This window comes from Rhinopithecus roxellana, chromosome 12, assembly GCF_007565055.1.
Source record: "Rhinopithecus roxellana isolate Shanxi Qingling chromosome 12, ASM756505v1, whole genome shotgun sequence".
Lineage (NCBI taxonomy): Eukaryota > Metazoa > Chordata > Mammalia > Primates > Cercopithecidae > Rhinopithecus > Rhinopithecus roxellana.
Window position 1 is genome coordinate 130,129,246 of NC_044560.1, and position 16,053 is coordinate 130,145,298.

General features: G+C 53.3%; 1 protein-coding gene across 1 annotated transcript; it reads left to right on the forward strand.

Annotated features, from left to right (window-relative positions):
- Positions 1-761: 761 nt before the first annotated feature.
- Positions 762-14,253, forward strand: GSK3A (glycogen synthase kinase 3 alpha). Its single transcript, XM_010358898.2, has 11 exons — positions 762-2,270; positions 4,322-4,509; positions 7,483-7,566; positions 7,723-7,833; positions 9,749-9,879; positions 9,968-10,074; positions 11,056-11,153; positions 11,234-11,329; positions 11,757-11,943; positions 12,282-12,374; positions 13,570-14,253. Exons 1-11 carry the CDS (start codon positions 1,988-1,990, stop codon positions 13,641-13,643), a joined length of 1,452 nt encoding a protein of 483 aa, XP_010357200.2. The 5' UTR covers positions 762-1,987; the 3' UTR covers positions 13,644-14,253.
- Positions 14,254-16,053: the final 1,800 nt, after the last annotated feature.

The window sequence follows — 16,053 nt, forward strand, 5'->3', positions numbered from 1 at the left end:
TTGCAGCTGGCCTCCTTATTTTTGGCTTTCCGGGATCCTGTAATTTGGGAAGCGGAGGACGCAAAACACAGAGTGGGAGGCCGGGTGCCGTGGCTCAAGCCTGATATACCAGCACGTTGGAAGCTGAGGTAGAATCGCTTGAGCCCTGGAGTTGGAGACCAGCCTGGGCAACGTGGCGAAGCCCTCCACCCTACCCCCACCCCCCAAAATAAACCAAACCAAACCAAATTAGCAGGGCGTGATGGTGCACGCCTGTAGTCCCACCTACATGGGAGGCTTAGGTGGGGGGATTGCTCGAGCCTGGGAATTCGAGACTGCAGTGACCTATGATTGCGCCACTGCCCTCCAGCCTGGGCGACAGAGCGAGACTCTGTCTCAAATAGAGCAAAATCTGAAAACTGAATGGGGGTTCAAGACAGAATTTTTTTTTTTTTTTTTTTTTGAGACGTAGTCTCACTCTTGTCGCCCAGGCTGGAGTGCAGTGGCGCGATCTTGGCTCACTGCAACCTCCACCTCCCGGGTTCAAGCGATTCTCTTGCCTCAGTCTCCTGAGTAGCTGGGATTACAGGCGCCCGCCACCACGCCCAGCTAATTTTTGTACTTTTAGTAGAGACGGGGTTTCGCCATGTTGGCCAGGCTGGTCTCGAACTCCTGACCCCAGGTGATCCGCCCGCCTCGGCCTCCCAAAGTGCTGGGATCACAGGCGTGAGCCACCGGCACCCAGCCTGAGCCCCGCGCCCGGCCCAGAAATTCTATTTCCGTCTTTTTAATGCTCCATTCAGCTTCCTGGTGCGAACCACATTGCTAGGAAAAGCTAGACTGTATCCGAAGACTAGTTAGTGTTCGGAGAAACCGCCGGGAACTTTGTTTCCCGAATTCTTGGCAGAGTTGCGGTTAGAGAGGGGACATTTTTTCTTTCTTGATCTATGGTCACCTGGAACTTAAAGGTGCTTGGCTCCATTTTCCAGCAGTCCTTGATCGACCTCGCCTCTTTCTTTAAGAAGAACCTGGGGGCGAGGAAGGAGGGGCTGAAACACTTTTAAGTCTCTCCGGGGAACTACTGCAGTCTCTAACCTTTCGCTCACACGCCCCCGATGGTGGCCATTGGACTCCGCTTCCCGACAAGCCTCCGCAAACTGGCCTCATAAGGGGTCAGGTCTGGACTATTCCCCAGCAGGCTTGGAGCTCATGGGCGATCCCGCCCCCTCAGTCAATGGGGAGGATGCCTTGAACTCCATTTCCCAGAACACACCAGGGCTTGCTGTGGCAACTGCACTGAAGCCTTGGTGTTGACTACACTTCCCGGCAGGGACTGCGGCCTAGCGTACCTGGGAAGAGGAGCGCGAAATCTACTCCATTTCCTCGCCCATCTTCGGAATTGCAGTATCCACTTGGGACTTAAGAAATCACCTGGGACTCCATTTCCCGGCGTGCTTTAAGAATCGCTTTACACCTGCAATGCGGTGAGGGCGTGGCGATGACTCCATTTCCCGGCTTGCCTCACGGCCCGAGATCCGCAGGTTCACGCGCGCCGACTCAATTTCCCAGAGCGCACCGGGCTCTGGGACGCATACACAGCCAATAAACTGAGTGAGTGGACTCTGTTTCCCAGCGTGCATCAGGCTCTCTGCTTCCCAAAGTACTTCAGGGCTCCCCGTCGTACCGTCGGCAGATTACCCTGGACTCCATTTCCCGACGTACAGCGCGACCCGTCATTCCCGCGGTCTACTCTGAGGCTTTTGTGGACTTCATTTCCCGGCGTGCCACGGGGCTCTCTGTGCGGGCCGAGGGCGGCGACGGCGGCGCGGACGACAGCCGGACTGCATCTCCCGGCGTGCCCCGCGGCGGGCGCTGGGCCGGAGCCGGAGCCCAAACCCGAGCGGCGCGGCCTGGAAGAGGCCAGAGCCCGGGGGAGGCGGCGGCAGCAGCGGCGGCTGGGGCTGCCCGGGGAGCCCGAGCCCCGCGCCCTGGGCCTGTGCTCGGCGCCATGAGCGGCGGCGGGCCTTCGGGAGGCGGCCCTGGGGGCTCGGGCAGGGCGCGGACCAGCTCGTTCGCGGAGCCAGGCGGCGGAGGCGGAGGCGGCGGCGGCGGCCCCGGAGGCTCGGCCTCCGGCCCAGGCGGCACCGGCGGCGGAAAGGCATCTGTCGGGGCCATGGGTGGGGGCGTCGGGGCCTCCAGCTCCGGGGGTGGACCCGGCGGCAGCGGCGGCGGAGGCAGCGGAGGCCCCGGCGCAGGCACTAGCTTCCCGCCGCCCGGGGTGAAGCTGGGCCGTGAGTACTAGCGGCGCCCGTGTAGGGTGGTGATCAGGGTTCCCAAAGCTTCTCAGACATCCATCAGGTTCTTTCATATGCTTAGATAGGAGCCCGAGGTCACTATGCCTCCCCAAATCGGGGATCTGAGCCCTCTTTCTCCCAGGAAAAGGGGTCTTGGGGTTACCATCTCTTGGAGATCAGAATTACTTTTGGATCAGAATTACTAACACTCAAAGAAACAGGGGTTACAAGTCCCTGCTCTTTCATTATTGAGGTCTTAGGTCCTTGAGCCTTAAGAACAGGTATCTGACGTTGCTACTCATTATAATATTGGATCAGAGGTCACAGTCACTTGCAAATGGGGATTTAGGGTTATTGTCTCCTAAGAGAACAAGAATAAGACCAATCCCGAAAAAGAGGGATCTGCATTCGCTGTCCTTCAGAAGATGGGGATTTGGAGTGAATATCACTTAGAAGCAGGGCTTTGAGGTTACTGTGTTGTGTCCCCAAAGAATAAGGCCAGGCTTGCCAAACCTGATACTCAGATCACCTTCCCTATTAAAACCAAGACCTGGCATCATTACCCACCCTAAATGTTGTTAAGCTGTACCCCCAATGGTGAGAATTAATAGTTACTGCTTCTTAAAGACATTGGGAGTCAGCATATCCTTCAAATCAAGTCCATAGTCCATGTTTTAAAATACATGGCTTGGTGTGTCTCCTTTAACAAAAATGGAATGGAGCAGGATAGGTCACAGTTTCCTATAGAATATGGATCTAAGGTTATACTTGTTTAATAATTGTTCTAAGGTATGGTGTCATTGGCTCTGAAAAAAATAGTGATGTAGGGTTATCTCCCTTTGAAAGAACATGTCACTGGCCCCTCAAAATGGATTTGGTGGCCGGGCGCGGTGGCTCACGCCTGTAATCCCAGCACTTTGGGAGGCTGAGGCAGGCGGATCACCTGAGGTTCTGTTTGAGACCAGCCTGGCCAACTGGTGGAACCCTGTCTTCACTAAAAATACAAAAAATTAGCTGGGCGTGGTGGCGGGCGCCTGTAATCCCAGCTACTCGGGAGGCTGAGGCAGGAGAATCGCTTGAACCCAGCAGGCGGAGATTGCAGTGAGCCGAGATCGTGCCATTGCACTCCAGCTGGGCAACCAGAGCGAAACTGTGTCTCAAAAAAAAGAAAAGAAAAAAAAAAAAAAAGAAAAAATGGATTTGGTTCATCAGTTACTCAAAGGGGTCACTATCCTTTAAGAATGGCACCAAGGTTTGCTACCATTTGAATAATGGGAATTGGAAATTATAGCTTTCCTTCAAAGGACTGAGGCTGGAATAGCCCCTTGATAATAAAGGTCAGATTCATCATTCTCATAATTTGGTGCTTGTCCATTAGGGACCACCCACATACGGGGAGGAGTCTGGGTCTCTGGACCACTCAGATGAAGAGGTCAGGTCAGTGTTTTTTTCTAACCTCAAAGTACCAAAAAGTGAGGGTCAGGGCACTGGTACATACAGCAGGACAGGACATTCATTTCTGTCACCAAGAACCAGTGAAGTTACCAGCTCTACAGGGGAGGACTTAGAGGTCAGTATCCTCTAGGCTGTGAGATAGATTAGTGTTTTCCTAAAGTAGGAGTACCTGAGGGTTACTGCTCCCTTAAGTGGAAGAGGTCAGTTCAAGCTTTCTCCAAATAGGAGGGGCCAGAGGGCAGTAGATCCAGAGTAGATGGAGTCAACATCTGATGTCTCCCAGTACCAAGACGGCCAGTGATCTGTTGCTTCCCAGAAGTAGAAATTTGGGATTGCCAGCCCTTGAAGCAGAGAGATTTAGGTATCAATATCCTCCCATGTGGAGGGGGGGCAGGATTTAAGGTTCCCAGAAAGGAAGAGGGGAAAAGTCACTGGGAAGGTCCCAGCATCCACCTTTCCTCAAAGAGGAGGAGGGAACAAAGAGGTCCTCGACGAGCTTCCTTGCAGAGATTTCCCTTCCTCCTACAGCCCCAGGATGGGGTGATGCGCAGACAGGATGGGTCAGTGGATCGTGTATCCCCTTTGTTCCCCAGGTGACAGCGGGAAGGTGACCACAGTGGTAGCCACTCTAGGCCAAGGTCCAGAGCGCTCCCAAGAGGTGGCTTACACAGACATCAAAGTGATTGGCAATGGCTCATTTGGGGTCGTGTACCAGGCACGGCTGGCAGAGACCAGGGAACTGGTCGCCATCAAGAAGGTTCTCCAGGACAAGAGGTTCAAGGTAGCTTGGGTGGGATGGGGACAGGGAGGTTTGGGGACTGGGTGTGACTGGTGGGAGAACCCCAGCCAGAGAGCTGGAGGCTTAGGTTTCAGAGCCATGGACCAGAAGAGAAAGTGGGGAAAAGAGGAAATGAGACCTGTGGAAGATGGGAAATGTGGATCCCGGGAGAGCCCAGAGCTTTTACTGGGCATTTGCTCAATGTAAGTGCTTTATAGGCAAATTCTTATTTAATTTACATAAAGATTCTCTGAGGGTAGGTACGGTGGTTATACCCATTCTAAGTGTACGCTAAGCTTAAGCAGGGAAACAAACTCAGATAAGAGGATTGCCTGAGGTCATAGAGCAAGTGCACCAGTCAAGGCTAGAATCTGATTCCCAAACCCTCTACGCTAACCACTTGGTTACACTTCTTCCCAGTAGAGAAAGGGACCTGGAAGAGCTAGTGCGGGTGGTTCTGAAGGTGGCGCTGTTCCCAGGTGTTTGGCCAGTGCAGGATGGAATGGAGGTGCCCTGTGAGCTAGGAGAAGCTCAGGGAACTAGAAGGAGATGGAGGAAGTGGAAGTTGAGGAATAATTGGTGTTTAAGGGCCTGGCATTTGGAGCTTAGGCTAGTCTGGATGTAGGAGAACTGAGCCTAGACTGGAAAGGAACCAGACCAGGGCCTGGGTCTTGGCAGGGAGGGCCGTTGGGCAGGAGGAGCTCTAGGGTGTCAGTATTTGATTGGAGTTGAGTTCCAGAAGTGAGAGACATGTGGGGGCAGGGAGTTCCTAGGCCTCACAGAGGAACAGAGAATGGGGAAGAATGATGAGACCGCATTCTGGGAAGAGTCCGATGCCTGGAGTCTGGGACTCAGGATCCTAGATAGAGTTCAAGGATCCAGATGCTTCCACGGGACCAGGGTGAGCTGGATGGCCACTACCTGTCTGTTGTTGCTTGTGCCAGATAGGGGGCAAGCCTCACATGCCCACACCTGATTTTTTGTTTTTCTTTTTTTTTTTTAAGATGGAGTCTTACTCTGTCTCCCAGGCTGGAGTGCAGTGGCAGGATCTTGGCCTGCTGCAACCTCTGCCTCCCAGGTTTAAGCGATTCTCGTGCCTCAGCCACCTGAGTAGCTGGGATTGCAGGCGTGGGCCACTACGCCCAGCTAATTTTTTTTTTTTTTTTTTTTTAAGTAGAGACAGGGTTTTGCTATGTTGGCCAGGCTGGTCTTGAACTCCTGACCTCAAGTAATCCGCCCCTGCCTCAACCTCCCAAAGTGCTGAGATTGTAGGCATGAGCCACCGTGCCCAGCCCTGATTTTTCAAGACAAACTAAAAACTGGATTTAGATGTGCAATCTTTTTTTTTTTTTTTTTTTTTTTGAGAGAGTCTCGTGCTGTCACCCAGACTGGAGTGTGGTGGCATGATCTCAGGTCACTGCAACCTCTGCCTCCTGGGTTCAAGCGATTCTTCTGCCTCAGCCTCCCAAGTAGCTGGGACTACAGGCGCGTGCCGCCACCACTATCGGCTACTTTTTTGTATTTCTAGTAGAGATGGGGTTTCACCATGTTAGCCAGGATGGTCTCTAATTTTTTTTTTTTATTAAGTCAGAGTCTTGTTCTGTCACCAAGGCTGGAGTGCAGTGGTGTGATCTCGGCTCACTGCAACCTCTGCCTCCTGGGTTCAAGCAATTCTCATACCTCATCCACCTGAGTAGTTGCAATTACAGGCATGCGCCACCATGCCCAGCTAATTTTTTTGTATTTTTAGTAGAGATAGGGTTTTGCCATGTTAACCAGGTTGGTCTCAAACTCCTGGCCTCAAGTGATTCCCCTGCCTTGGGCCCCCAAAGTGCTAGGATTACAGGTGTGAGCCCAGCTGTTTTTATTTATTTTTATTTTTTTTTTATTTTAAGGCTGGGTGTGGTAGCTGACGCCTGTAATCCTTAAACTTTGATTGGCTGAGGCAGGAGGATTGCTTGAGGCCAGGAGTTCAAAACCATCCTGGCTAACATAGCCAGGTTCTTTAAAAAAAATAAAATAAATAAATTTTATATTATCCTTTTAATTTTATTTATTATTATTATTATTCTTTTGAGACGGAGTCTCTGTCGCCCAGGCTGGCGTGCAGTGGCGTGATCTCTGTTCACTGCAAGCTCCGCCTCCTGGGTTCACGCCATTCTCCTGCCTCAGCCTCCCGAGTAGCTGGGACTACAGGCACCCGCCACCATGCCTGGCTAATTTTTTTTGTATTTTTAGTAGAAACAGGGTTTCACCGTGTTAACCAGGATGGTCTCGATCTCCTGACCTCGTGATCCGCCCACCTCAGCCTCCCGAAGTGCTGGGATTACAGGCGTGAGCCACTGTGCCGAGCCCCTGCCTATCGTTTTTAAAACTTTCTTTTGGAGAAAAAAATCAGAAGGTGTCATTTGATTTTTATATTTCAGCAATAAGTTGAATTTCTTTTTTTTTTTTTTAAAGTAGGGTGGCTTGGTGCGGTGCTTTATGCCTGTAATCCCAGCACTTTGGGAGGCCGAGGTGGGTGGATCATGAGGTCAGGAGATCGAGGCCATCCAGGCCACCGTGGTGAAACCCCATCTCTACTAAAAATACAAAAATTAGCTAGGCGTGGTGGCGCGTGCCTGTAATCCCAGCTACTTGGAAGGCTGAGGCAGGAGAATCACTTGAACCAGGGAGGCAGAGGTTGCAGTGAGCTGATATTGAGCCACCGCATGCCAGCCTGGCAACAGAGCAAGACTCTGTCTCAAAGAAAAAAAAAATTGGGGTGAAGAAAACACATCTGTGGCCTAGGTTTAACCCGTAGGCTTCTAGCTCATTGGGAGGGGAATAGTTTGGAGACAAGGAATTGGGGGATACCCCAGGGGACCTTGGAGCTGGGACACAGGGAGTAGCTGCCTGGCTGTTGTGGGGAGTGAGTAGGGAGGGGCAGCCGAGAGAGTTGGTCGTATACTGAGACTCTCTCCCTTTGCCCTCAAGAACCGAGAGCTGCAGATCATGCGTAAGCTGGACCACTGCAATATTGTGAGGCTGAGATACTTTTTCTACTCCAGTGGGGAGAAGGTGAGACCTCGAGGTGGTGGTGGTGGTGGGTTGCTCCACCTCGACTCCAGCCATTTTCTTGCCTGCCTGCCTTTCCCCCACTGCTCCCTGCACACCTTCCTTCCCCCTTCCTCACTCTTCTCACAGTGCCTCACGCCTCTCCTTTGCTCCCTGCAGAAAGATGAGCTTTACCTAAATCTGGTGCTGGAATATGTGCCCGAGACAGTGTACCGGGTGGCCCGCCACTTCACCAAGGCCAAGTTGACCATCCCTATCCTCTATGTCAAGGTAGGCTGGCAGGCGGGCTGCTGGGACCCAGACCCAGAAAGCCAGGGGCTCTGGAGCCTCCCACCTTTTATGAGATCCCTCATCCGCCAAGTTTGTGTTGGTTTTCGGAGGCCCCATGACCCCCAGAGATGGAGTTCGCCTAACACAGGGGAGGGCCAAGGCAGGCAAGGCCTAACTGAATCAGGAAGGCAGCCTGACCTGGGGCTGCAGAGGCTGCCAGGTACTTGCTTAGGTCCATATAGGGAGTCCAGTGGCACCAGAGATGTTGGAGTTATCTCAGGATAAGGGGGTGGTGGGGACCAGGACTGCACAGGGAGCTGCTGAGGCCAGAGTTTGGGCCTTTAGAGCCTTGGTTGGGGGTAGGTGGGAAGGAGTTAGGGTTGGAGGAAGGTTAGCATCCACACAGCCAGGAATGCATCTCCGTCCATCATCTGTGCAGGCTCATTCCCCAGTGCCTGGCGCTGTGCCCTGGGTGTTACAGACCTTTAGGAGGTGTTTGAATGAATGAATGAATGAATGATTGCAGCCCAGGGATGATGTGGCAAACAGGCTGGAGCAGCCTACTGCATTGGAAGGAGGTGGGTGGGTTTGTTTGCTGGAGGTCATTTGGGGCCCAGCTGCTGTTTCTGCTGGCTTTAAGTACCCAAGCCCGGGTGAGCCGATGTGGGCTTTACCAGTGGTTGTGGCTGTTGGACCTCACCTCCCAGGAGGGGAGCTCTCTGGTTTGGCCAATCTGTCCTGTGGCTGCCTGCATACGGGGCCCAGGGCTGAGGAATTCCAGACGCACCACTGACTGTGACCCAGGCCTTGCCCTTGAAGAGCTCTCAGTTTGGTAGGGTAGACAGGCATCATCACAGAAAACTATTAAATGAACTAGCTGCTGCCCTACCAGAAGGAATACAGGGAATTCTGGAAATGGAGGAAGCACCCAGCCTGGTTTGTGGGTGAGAAGGATCAAGGAAGGCTTCCTGGAGGAGACCAAGCACAGGGCAAGGGAGCGGCATCTTTGGCCGAGGAGAACTGGAATAAAGGGAAGGGGGTCTAGAAAGCAGCCCTGTCAGGCCCTGGTCTGTCTAGGCCCTGGGGGATGCAGCAGTGACTGAAACTCAAAACCCTGCTCTCATGGTACTTCTGTTCTAGTCCGTGGGAGGGAGAGTGGCAGGAAAATGGAGCTGGCGAGGGGGCAGGCTCAGGGGTGGTTTTGATTGTCGGATTAAGGAGCCAGTGGTTTTGGTGAGGGGGAAGCTGAGTGCCTGGCTCCCTAGCCTGTTTTATGACAACCTCCCGACATATCTTACTCTTCAGGCTTCTGCCAAGGGTTGTGATTAAAGCAGTGGTTCTCAGAGTGTGGTCTGGGGACCAGCATCAGTCATTGCTGGAGAGCTTGTTGCAAATGCCTGATTCAGAACTCACTGATCAGAAACTCTTGAGAACGGGGCCCAGCAGTCCCTGTGTCTTTGTTTTTTGAGACAGGGTCTCACTCTGTCACCCAGGCTGGAGTGCAGTGGCGTGATCTCGGCTCACTGGAACCTCTGCCTCCTGAGTTCAAGTGATTCTCTTGCCTCAGCCTCCTGAGTAGCTGGGATTACAGGCGTGCACCACCACGCCTGGCTAATTTTTGTATTTTTAGTAGAGATGGGGTCTCAACATGTTGGCCAGGCTGTTCTCGGCCTCCCAAAGTGCTGGGATTATAGGCGTGAGCCACCACGCCCGGCCAGTAGTCCCTGTTTTAACAAGTCCTCCAACTGACTGTGGTGCACACTAAGAGAACGAAGGGTTTCAAACGGGTTTCCCCAAAGCTGTGGCGGCACCAGGGAGAGTGGGCCTAGAAGGGCTCTTCAGGCCAAGCTGGTGGGGTAGTGGTGCCGTATGGGGAAAGCTGGGCTAAAGTTCTGCTGTCCTGTGCCTGCCCCAGGTGTACATGTACCAGCTCTTCCGCAGCTTGGCCTACATCCACTCCCAGGGCGTGTGTCACCGTGACATCAAGCCCCAGAACCTGCTGGTGGACCCTGACACTGCTGTCCTCAAGCTCTGCGATTTTGGCAGGTGGGCCTGGGGCGTTTTGAGTGGCTGAAGAGGCAGGGGGGACCCCAGCCCTTGCCCCATGTTTACCCCTGCCCATCTTTTCCCACAGTGCGAAGCAGTTGGTCCGAGGGGAGCCCAATGTCTCCTACATATGTTCTCGCTACTACCGGGCCCCAGAGCTCATCTTTGGAGCCACTGATTACACCTCATCCATCGGTCAGAGTTATGGGAGGGGGGTGGGGGGAGTGGCAATCTGGAAAATTTTGGAGTTTTCTGTGTGCTGTATGCCAAGCTTGGTGATGAAAGCTTAACTTCTGTTCTTGTATCCAGTCCTCACAAACTTAGGAGGCTGATGCTGTTGAATGCTCATTTTACAGATGAGCTTAGAGCTGTGAGGCTGCCTGCCCGCACTGGCACCACTGGGACTGGGCAGGGCTGGGATTTGAAAGCTGACCTGACTCCAGAGTCCATACCAGCTCTGGAACCTCCCTGTCAGCCCTCTGTTCTCGGCTAGGGGGAAGGGCTGCCAGAGACCTTGGGGGAACCAGGAAGCAAGGCTTTGCCACCATGAAGGTGCAACTTGCTCCCAGGGCCTCTGTGTCCTTCCGTTTGTGGGGACAACTGCCATTTTCTAGGCATGAGGGGAAGCCTGAATTGAGGGAATGGGCATGAAAGAGTTTGAAAGGGTACCTTCCACAGCAGCGTGACAAACTGTGGAGTCCTTAGGTATGAACTCGTGCTGTGGGGGTCAAGGTACAAAGCAGGGAGGAGTGAGACTGCCAGGTTGCAGCTCTTCTCATGGGCAGGATAGAGGTTAGAACAAGAGGAAGGCAGTCCAGAATTTAAGGCTGTACCTTCCTGTGGCCCAAAGAACATGAGTGCCTGTTGGCAGGTTTGGGCCTAGTTTGGTCTGTCGTCCAAGGCTAGCGGGAGAAAGCGAGCTCATTGGGGTCCTTAGCAGAGAGAGGAACTGAGGGATGGAAACACACCTATACTGGAGAGTGGAGCAAAGGCTTGCAGACCTGCAGGGTCAAGGTTAGGCCCATGTTTCTAAGCTGCATGTGTCCTTGGGACAGGTGCTTCGTCTTTGAGAAAACAGGGCTCCTGACACTCTTAGGATGGCCATGAAGAATAAAAGCACTGGGAGGTTGGTGGCCCTACTCGCCTAGTCCTGACGCTGCCCCCATTTCCCCTTAGATGTTTGGTCGGCTGGCTGCGTACTGGCGGAGCTCCTCCTGGGCCAGCCCATCTTCCCTGGGGACAGTGGGGTGGACCAGCTGGTGGAGATCATCAAGGTGAGGGGTGGGGCCGGGGTGGGCAGGGGGTGGGGCTGAGGGATGGGGCCCTTGTCTCAGAACCTTCCCTTTCTTTACAGGTGCTGGGAACACCAACCCGGGAACAAATCCGAGAGATGAACCCCAACTACACGGAGTTCAAGTTCCCTCAGATTAAAGCTCACCCCTGGACAAAGGTGGGGCAGGACTAGGGGCTCAGGGCAGTATGGCTGAGAACTGGTCCCCTTTGGAGGTCAACTGTTCTGTGGACCTGGCCTCAGAATCATGGCTTGGGAGGATTTGAAGAGTTATCCAGGGATCAATAACTTCCATCCGATTTCAAAGTTTATGGCATTTTAAAAGTTGAGAACCCACAAGTAAATTCAAGATTCCAGTTTTTATGGAAGGTCAGCAGGGCTCATATGGTCCCAGACCTGGGCTGGCTGCTTACCCGATACAAACTGACCTCTCCTTAGTGGTTGGGCCTCAATTTCTTCATTTGGAAGGTGGGGGTGTGGGAAGCAGCCAGTCATAACTTGCTGCAGGCACTGTGGGAGTGAGATAATAGGAGTATGCCAGTGCCCAGGGCATCTCACCCTCATGACCCCTGCCCCCATCCCCCAGGTATTCAAATCTCGAACGCCGCCAGAGGCCATCGCGCTCTGCTCTAGCCTGCTGGAGTACACCCCGTCCTCAAGGCTCTCCCCACTAGAGGCCTGCGCGCACAGCTTCTTTGATGAACTGCGATGTCTGGGAACCCAGCTCCCTAACAACCGCCCACTTCCCCCTCTCTTCAACTTCAGTGCTGGTGGTGAGGGCATAGCCTGGGATCTGGGGAGTGGGGCGGGGTCGGGGGGCAGCCAGATTGCAAAGAGCTTGGTGTTGAAGCAGGAGTGGGGAGCTAAGGGCAGGGTACAAGGCAGGCCTGGGGCTCAGGAAAGATGACTCCCAGATTCAGGGGGAACCGAACCTGCTTCAGTCATGCTCTACTGTGATCTGCCTCGTGCTAAGCTTTTTCTGGTTTTTCATTGAGAGAGGTCTGTGGCTGAGGTGTCCACAAACAACTGGCCTTCCCAATAGCTGGGTTCCCATTTGGTGCCCATCATAACCCTGCTGTAGTCTACCCTGACTGGTATGTCGTGTTTCTAGAACTCTCCATCCAACCGTCTCTCAACGCCATTCTCATCCCTCCTCACTTGAGGTCCCCAGCGGGCACCACCACCCTCACCCAGTCCTCACAAGGTAAGTGGGGGCCATCTGCTGGGGGTTAAAGTATCTCTCAGCTTGGGGAGTGTGGGGCTGTTCGCTCAATCGCTGGATTTCCTGAATGTATTTTTAAATCATTGACATTTTGATGGCTTAGGAAGCACATCTTACAACATGTGAATGACCACCTTTAGGGGGCATTCTTGCGTACTTCTGTGTTTAAAGGCCAATGGGAAAGCCAGAGAAATAGCGTTTGGCCTGAACACAAACAAAAAGTTGAATTTGTTGCCCAGGTTTTTTTTTTTTTTTTTTTTGGCGATAGAGTTTCACTCATCACCCAGGCTGCAGTGCAGTGGCTCAACCTTGGCTTATTGCAGTCTCCGCCTCCTGGGCTCAGGCAATTCTCCTGCCTCAGCCTCCGAGTAGCTGGGATTACAGACACACACCACTATGCCTGGCTAATTTTTGTATTTTTACTAGAGATGAGGTTTCACCATGTTGGCCAGACTGGTCTCGAACTCCTGACTTCAGGTTATTTTCCCACCGTGGCCTTCCAAAGTGCTGGGATTACAGGCGTGAGCCACTGTGCCTGGTCATGTTGCCCAGGTTTAAAAATGCAGCTATTTTGTGTAAAAATTCAGATTTCCTGTTTCTCTCAGGGAAGAAAACCAGATTGGGCAGCAAAGGGCCCGCCCATCCTACTGACAGTAGACAGTGGGAGCCCTTTATATTTTTTAGACGGAGTCTTGCTCTGTCACCCAGGCTGGAGTGCAGTGGTACAATCTCGGCTCACTGCAACTTCCGCCTCCTGGGTTCAAGTGATTCTCCTGCCTCAGCCTCCCGAGTACCTGGGATTACAGGTGCACACCACCATGGCTGGCTTATTTTTGTATTTTGAATAGAGATGGAGTTTCACCATGTTGGCCACGCTGATCTCGAACTGCTGACTTTGTGATCTGCCCACCTCGGCCTCCCAAAGTGCTGGGATAACAGGCATAAGCCACTGTGCCCAGCCCAGCCACTCTGTTACATGGAGCCTGGCACTCTGGTGTGTCACTGAGTTACTATCCTGGCCCTTTAGCACTTCCTTGAGTTTGCAACCCTTCATCTAAAGTAACAGCTTGTAACTTTTAACACAGAATCTATGACAAGAGAATTCCTACTCTTGGGTTGGGCGAAGGGGTGTCTGAAAGGCAAAGGCTAACTCTGCTCCTTCCCTCCCTCCCTCCAGCTTTAACTGAGACTCCGACCAGCTCAGACTGGCAGTCGACCGATGCCACACCTACCCTCACTAACTCCTCCTGAGGGCCCTACCAACCACCCTTCCACTTCCATCTGGGAGCCCCAAGAGGGGCTGGGAAGGGGGGCCATAGCCCATCAAGCTCCTGCCCTGGCTGGGCCCCTAGATTAGAGGGCAGAGGTAAATGAGTCCCTGTCCCCACCTCCAGTCCCTCCCTCACCAGCTTCACCCCTGTGGTGGGCTTTTTAAGAGGATTTTAACTGGTTGTGGGGAGGGAAGAGAAGGACAGGGTGTTGGGGGGATGAGGACCTCCTACCCCCTTGGCCCCCTCCCCTCCCCCAGGCCTCCACCTCCTTCAAACCCCCTCCCCTCCTGTGTTCCTTGTAAATAGAACCAGCCCAGTCCCTGTCTCCTCTTCCCTTCCCTGGCCCCCGGGTGTAAATAGATTGTTATAATTTTTTTCTTAAAGAAAACGTCGATTCGCACTGTCCAACCTGGCCCCGCCCCTCCTACAGCTGTAACTCCCCTCCTGTCCTCTGCCCCCAAGGTCTACTCCCTCCTCACCCCACCCTGGAGGGCCAGGGGAGTGGAGAGAGCTCCTGATGTCTTAGTTTCCACAGTAAGGTTTGCCTGTGTACAGACCTCCGTTCAATAAATTATTGGCATGAAAACCTGCTTTCTGTCTGGCTGCCTGTTTCCACTGAGGTGGTGGGGGATCCCAGGTGGGGACTGTTCTGGGACAGGAGTGAGCTGCATCTCAGGCAGAGGGCTGTCTGAAGGCCCTGGCTCAGGTGCCCAGCCTTCTCGCACCGTGGCTTTCTCTGCACGTGTGGTGATGAGCTCCGTCTAGGTTATCTGCTGTTGAGGCCTGGGAGGAGCCTGCCCCATGACCCAGCATAAATCATCTGCTTCTGCTTAGGGAGGGAGGGATTAACCTCCCAGTAACTGGTGAGCCAGTTGGGGATCAGAGAAGGGAAGGTCATGGGGCTTAAGTGACAGTCAGGACTTGAACAGGCTGTCTTAGCCCAAGCTGCCTGCCGCTCTAGGGTCTGGGGGGACAGGAGATGAGGAGTTACTCAGGCCAAAACTTAGCCTGCTTGTAGACTCTTTGTTGGGTGGCCATGGCTGGAGGTGGCACTCTAGAAGATTCCAAGCCTTCATTTCCAAGTCTTAAACAGGACATCTACCTGGTCCACCTCTTAGGGATGTTGGGAAGTGACAACCCTGGGAAGGCAGGGGCAGAGAACTTGACTTTTATCCTCACTTAAAACATGCTGGGGCACAGGCAGAAAGAAATGTTATATCCTCCACATGGCACCAAGCAGTGAGTGTGGCCAGGACACCCCAGAGTTGGAAGGGGGCCTAGGGAGGAGCAATGGGTATGCCCCCTACTGGATTCCACTGGTGAACAAAAAGGGAAGACTTTCAAATGCCCCAGATGGAGTGAAGGGACTGTTCCTGTGGGGTCTGGGCTCTCCAGTTTGCTCACCCCACTCCAGGGGCATCTTTACACTGCCTGGGATAGGACAGACCCTGCCCCTTCCTTGCTCAACACCACTTGGATTTCACCTGGTTTGTAGAATGAATGAATGAATATAAAGAGCAAGCAGATTGATAAGGGGGAGGATGGCCATTCTGGGCAAGGGGCAGACCTTGGGATCCTGGGGATGCCTTCCTGCTACTCACATGTGGTCAGCCATGAAATCACTGAGGTGTCCCTCACCCTCCTACCACCCCATGACCCATTCCCAGGTCTGGCCCTGTCTTCTGCTGGACCATCTTTAGCCTCCCACTCACCCCACTTTGAGCCCAGATCTAATACCCAGTTATGATCCTCCCCCAACCCGGAACTACTCAGCCCAGCTTTCAAGGCCTTCCAAAGTCTAGGCCTCCTTCCTGGACAATTCCATACCCAGCTGCATTTCGCCTCCCCTGCCTGAGCACTCTGGGCTGCAGGGGCCTGGGAGGAGCCTATCATGAATCACCTACATCTGCTTAGGGAGAGAAAGACTTATGGCCGGGCTTGGTGGCACACACTGTAATCCTAGCACTTAGGGAGGCCAAGGCGGGCAGATCACCTGAGGTCAGGACTTCGAGACCAGCCTGGCCAAGATGGCGAAACCCCATCTCTACTAAAAACACAAAAATTAGCTGGGTGCAATGGTGGGTGCCTGTAATCCCAGCCCAATTAGGGAGACTGAGGCAGGAGAATCACTTGAACCTGGAAGGTGGAGGTTGCAGTGAGCTGAGACTGCACCACTGTGCTCCAGCCTGGGTGACAGATCAAGACTCCATTTCAATCAATGGAGAGAAAGACTATTATCCTAGGTAACCTCTGAACAAGGTGGGAATCTTCCTGCTCCCAAGACCTTTGATCTTTTGAGGTCCCCTCAAATCCCAACAGCTCTGACACTGGTTTACTTTTCCTCTAGTTAGGATGAATCGTCCTCTGATCCCCTACACCTGCACAAGTTT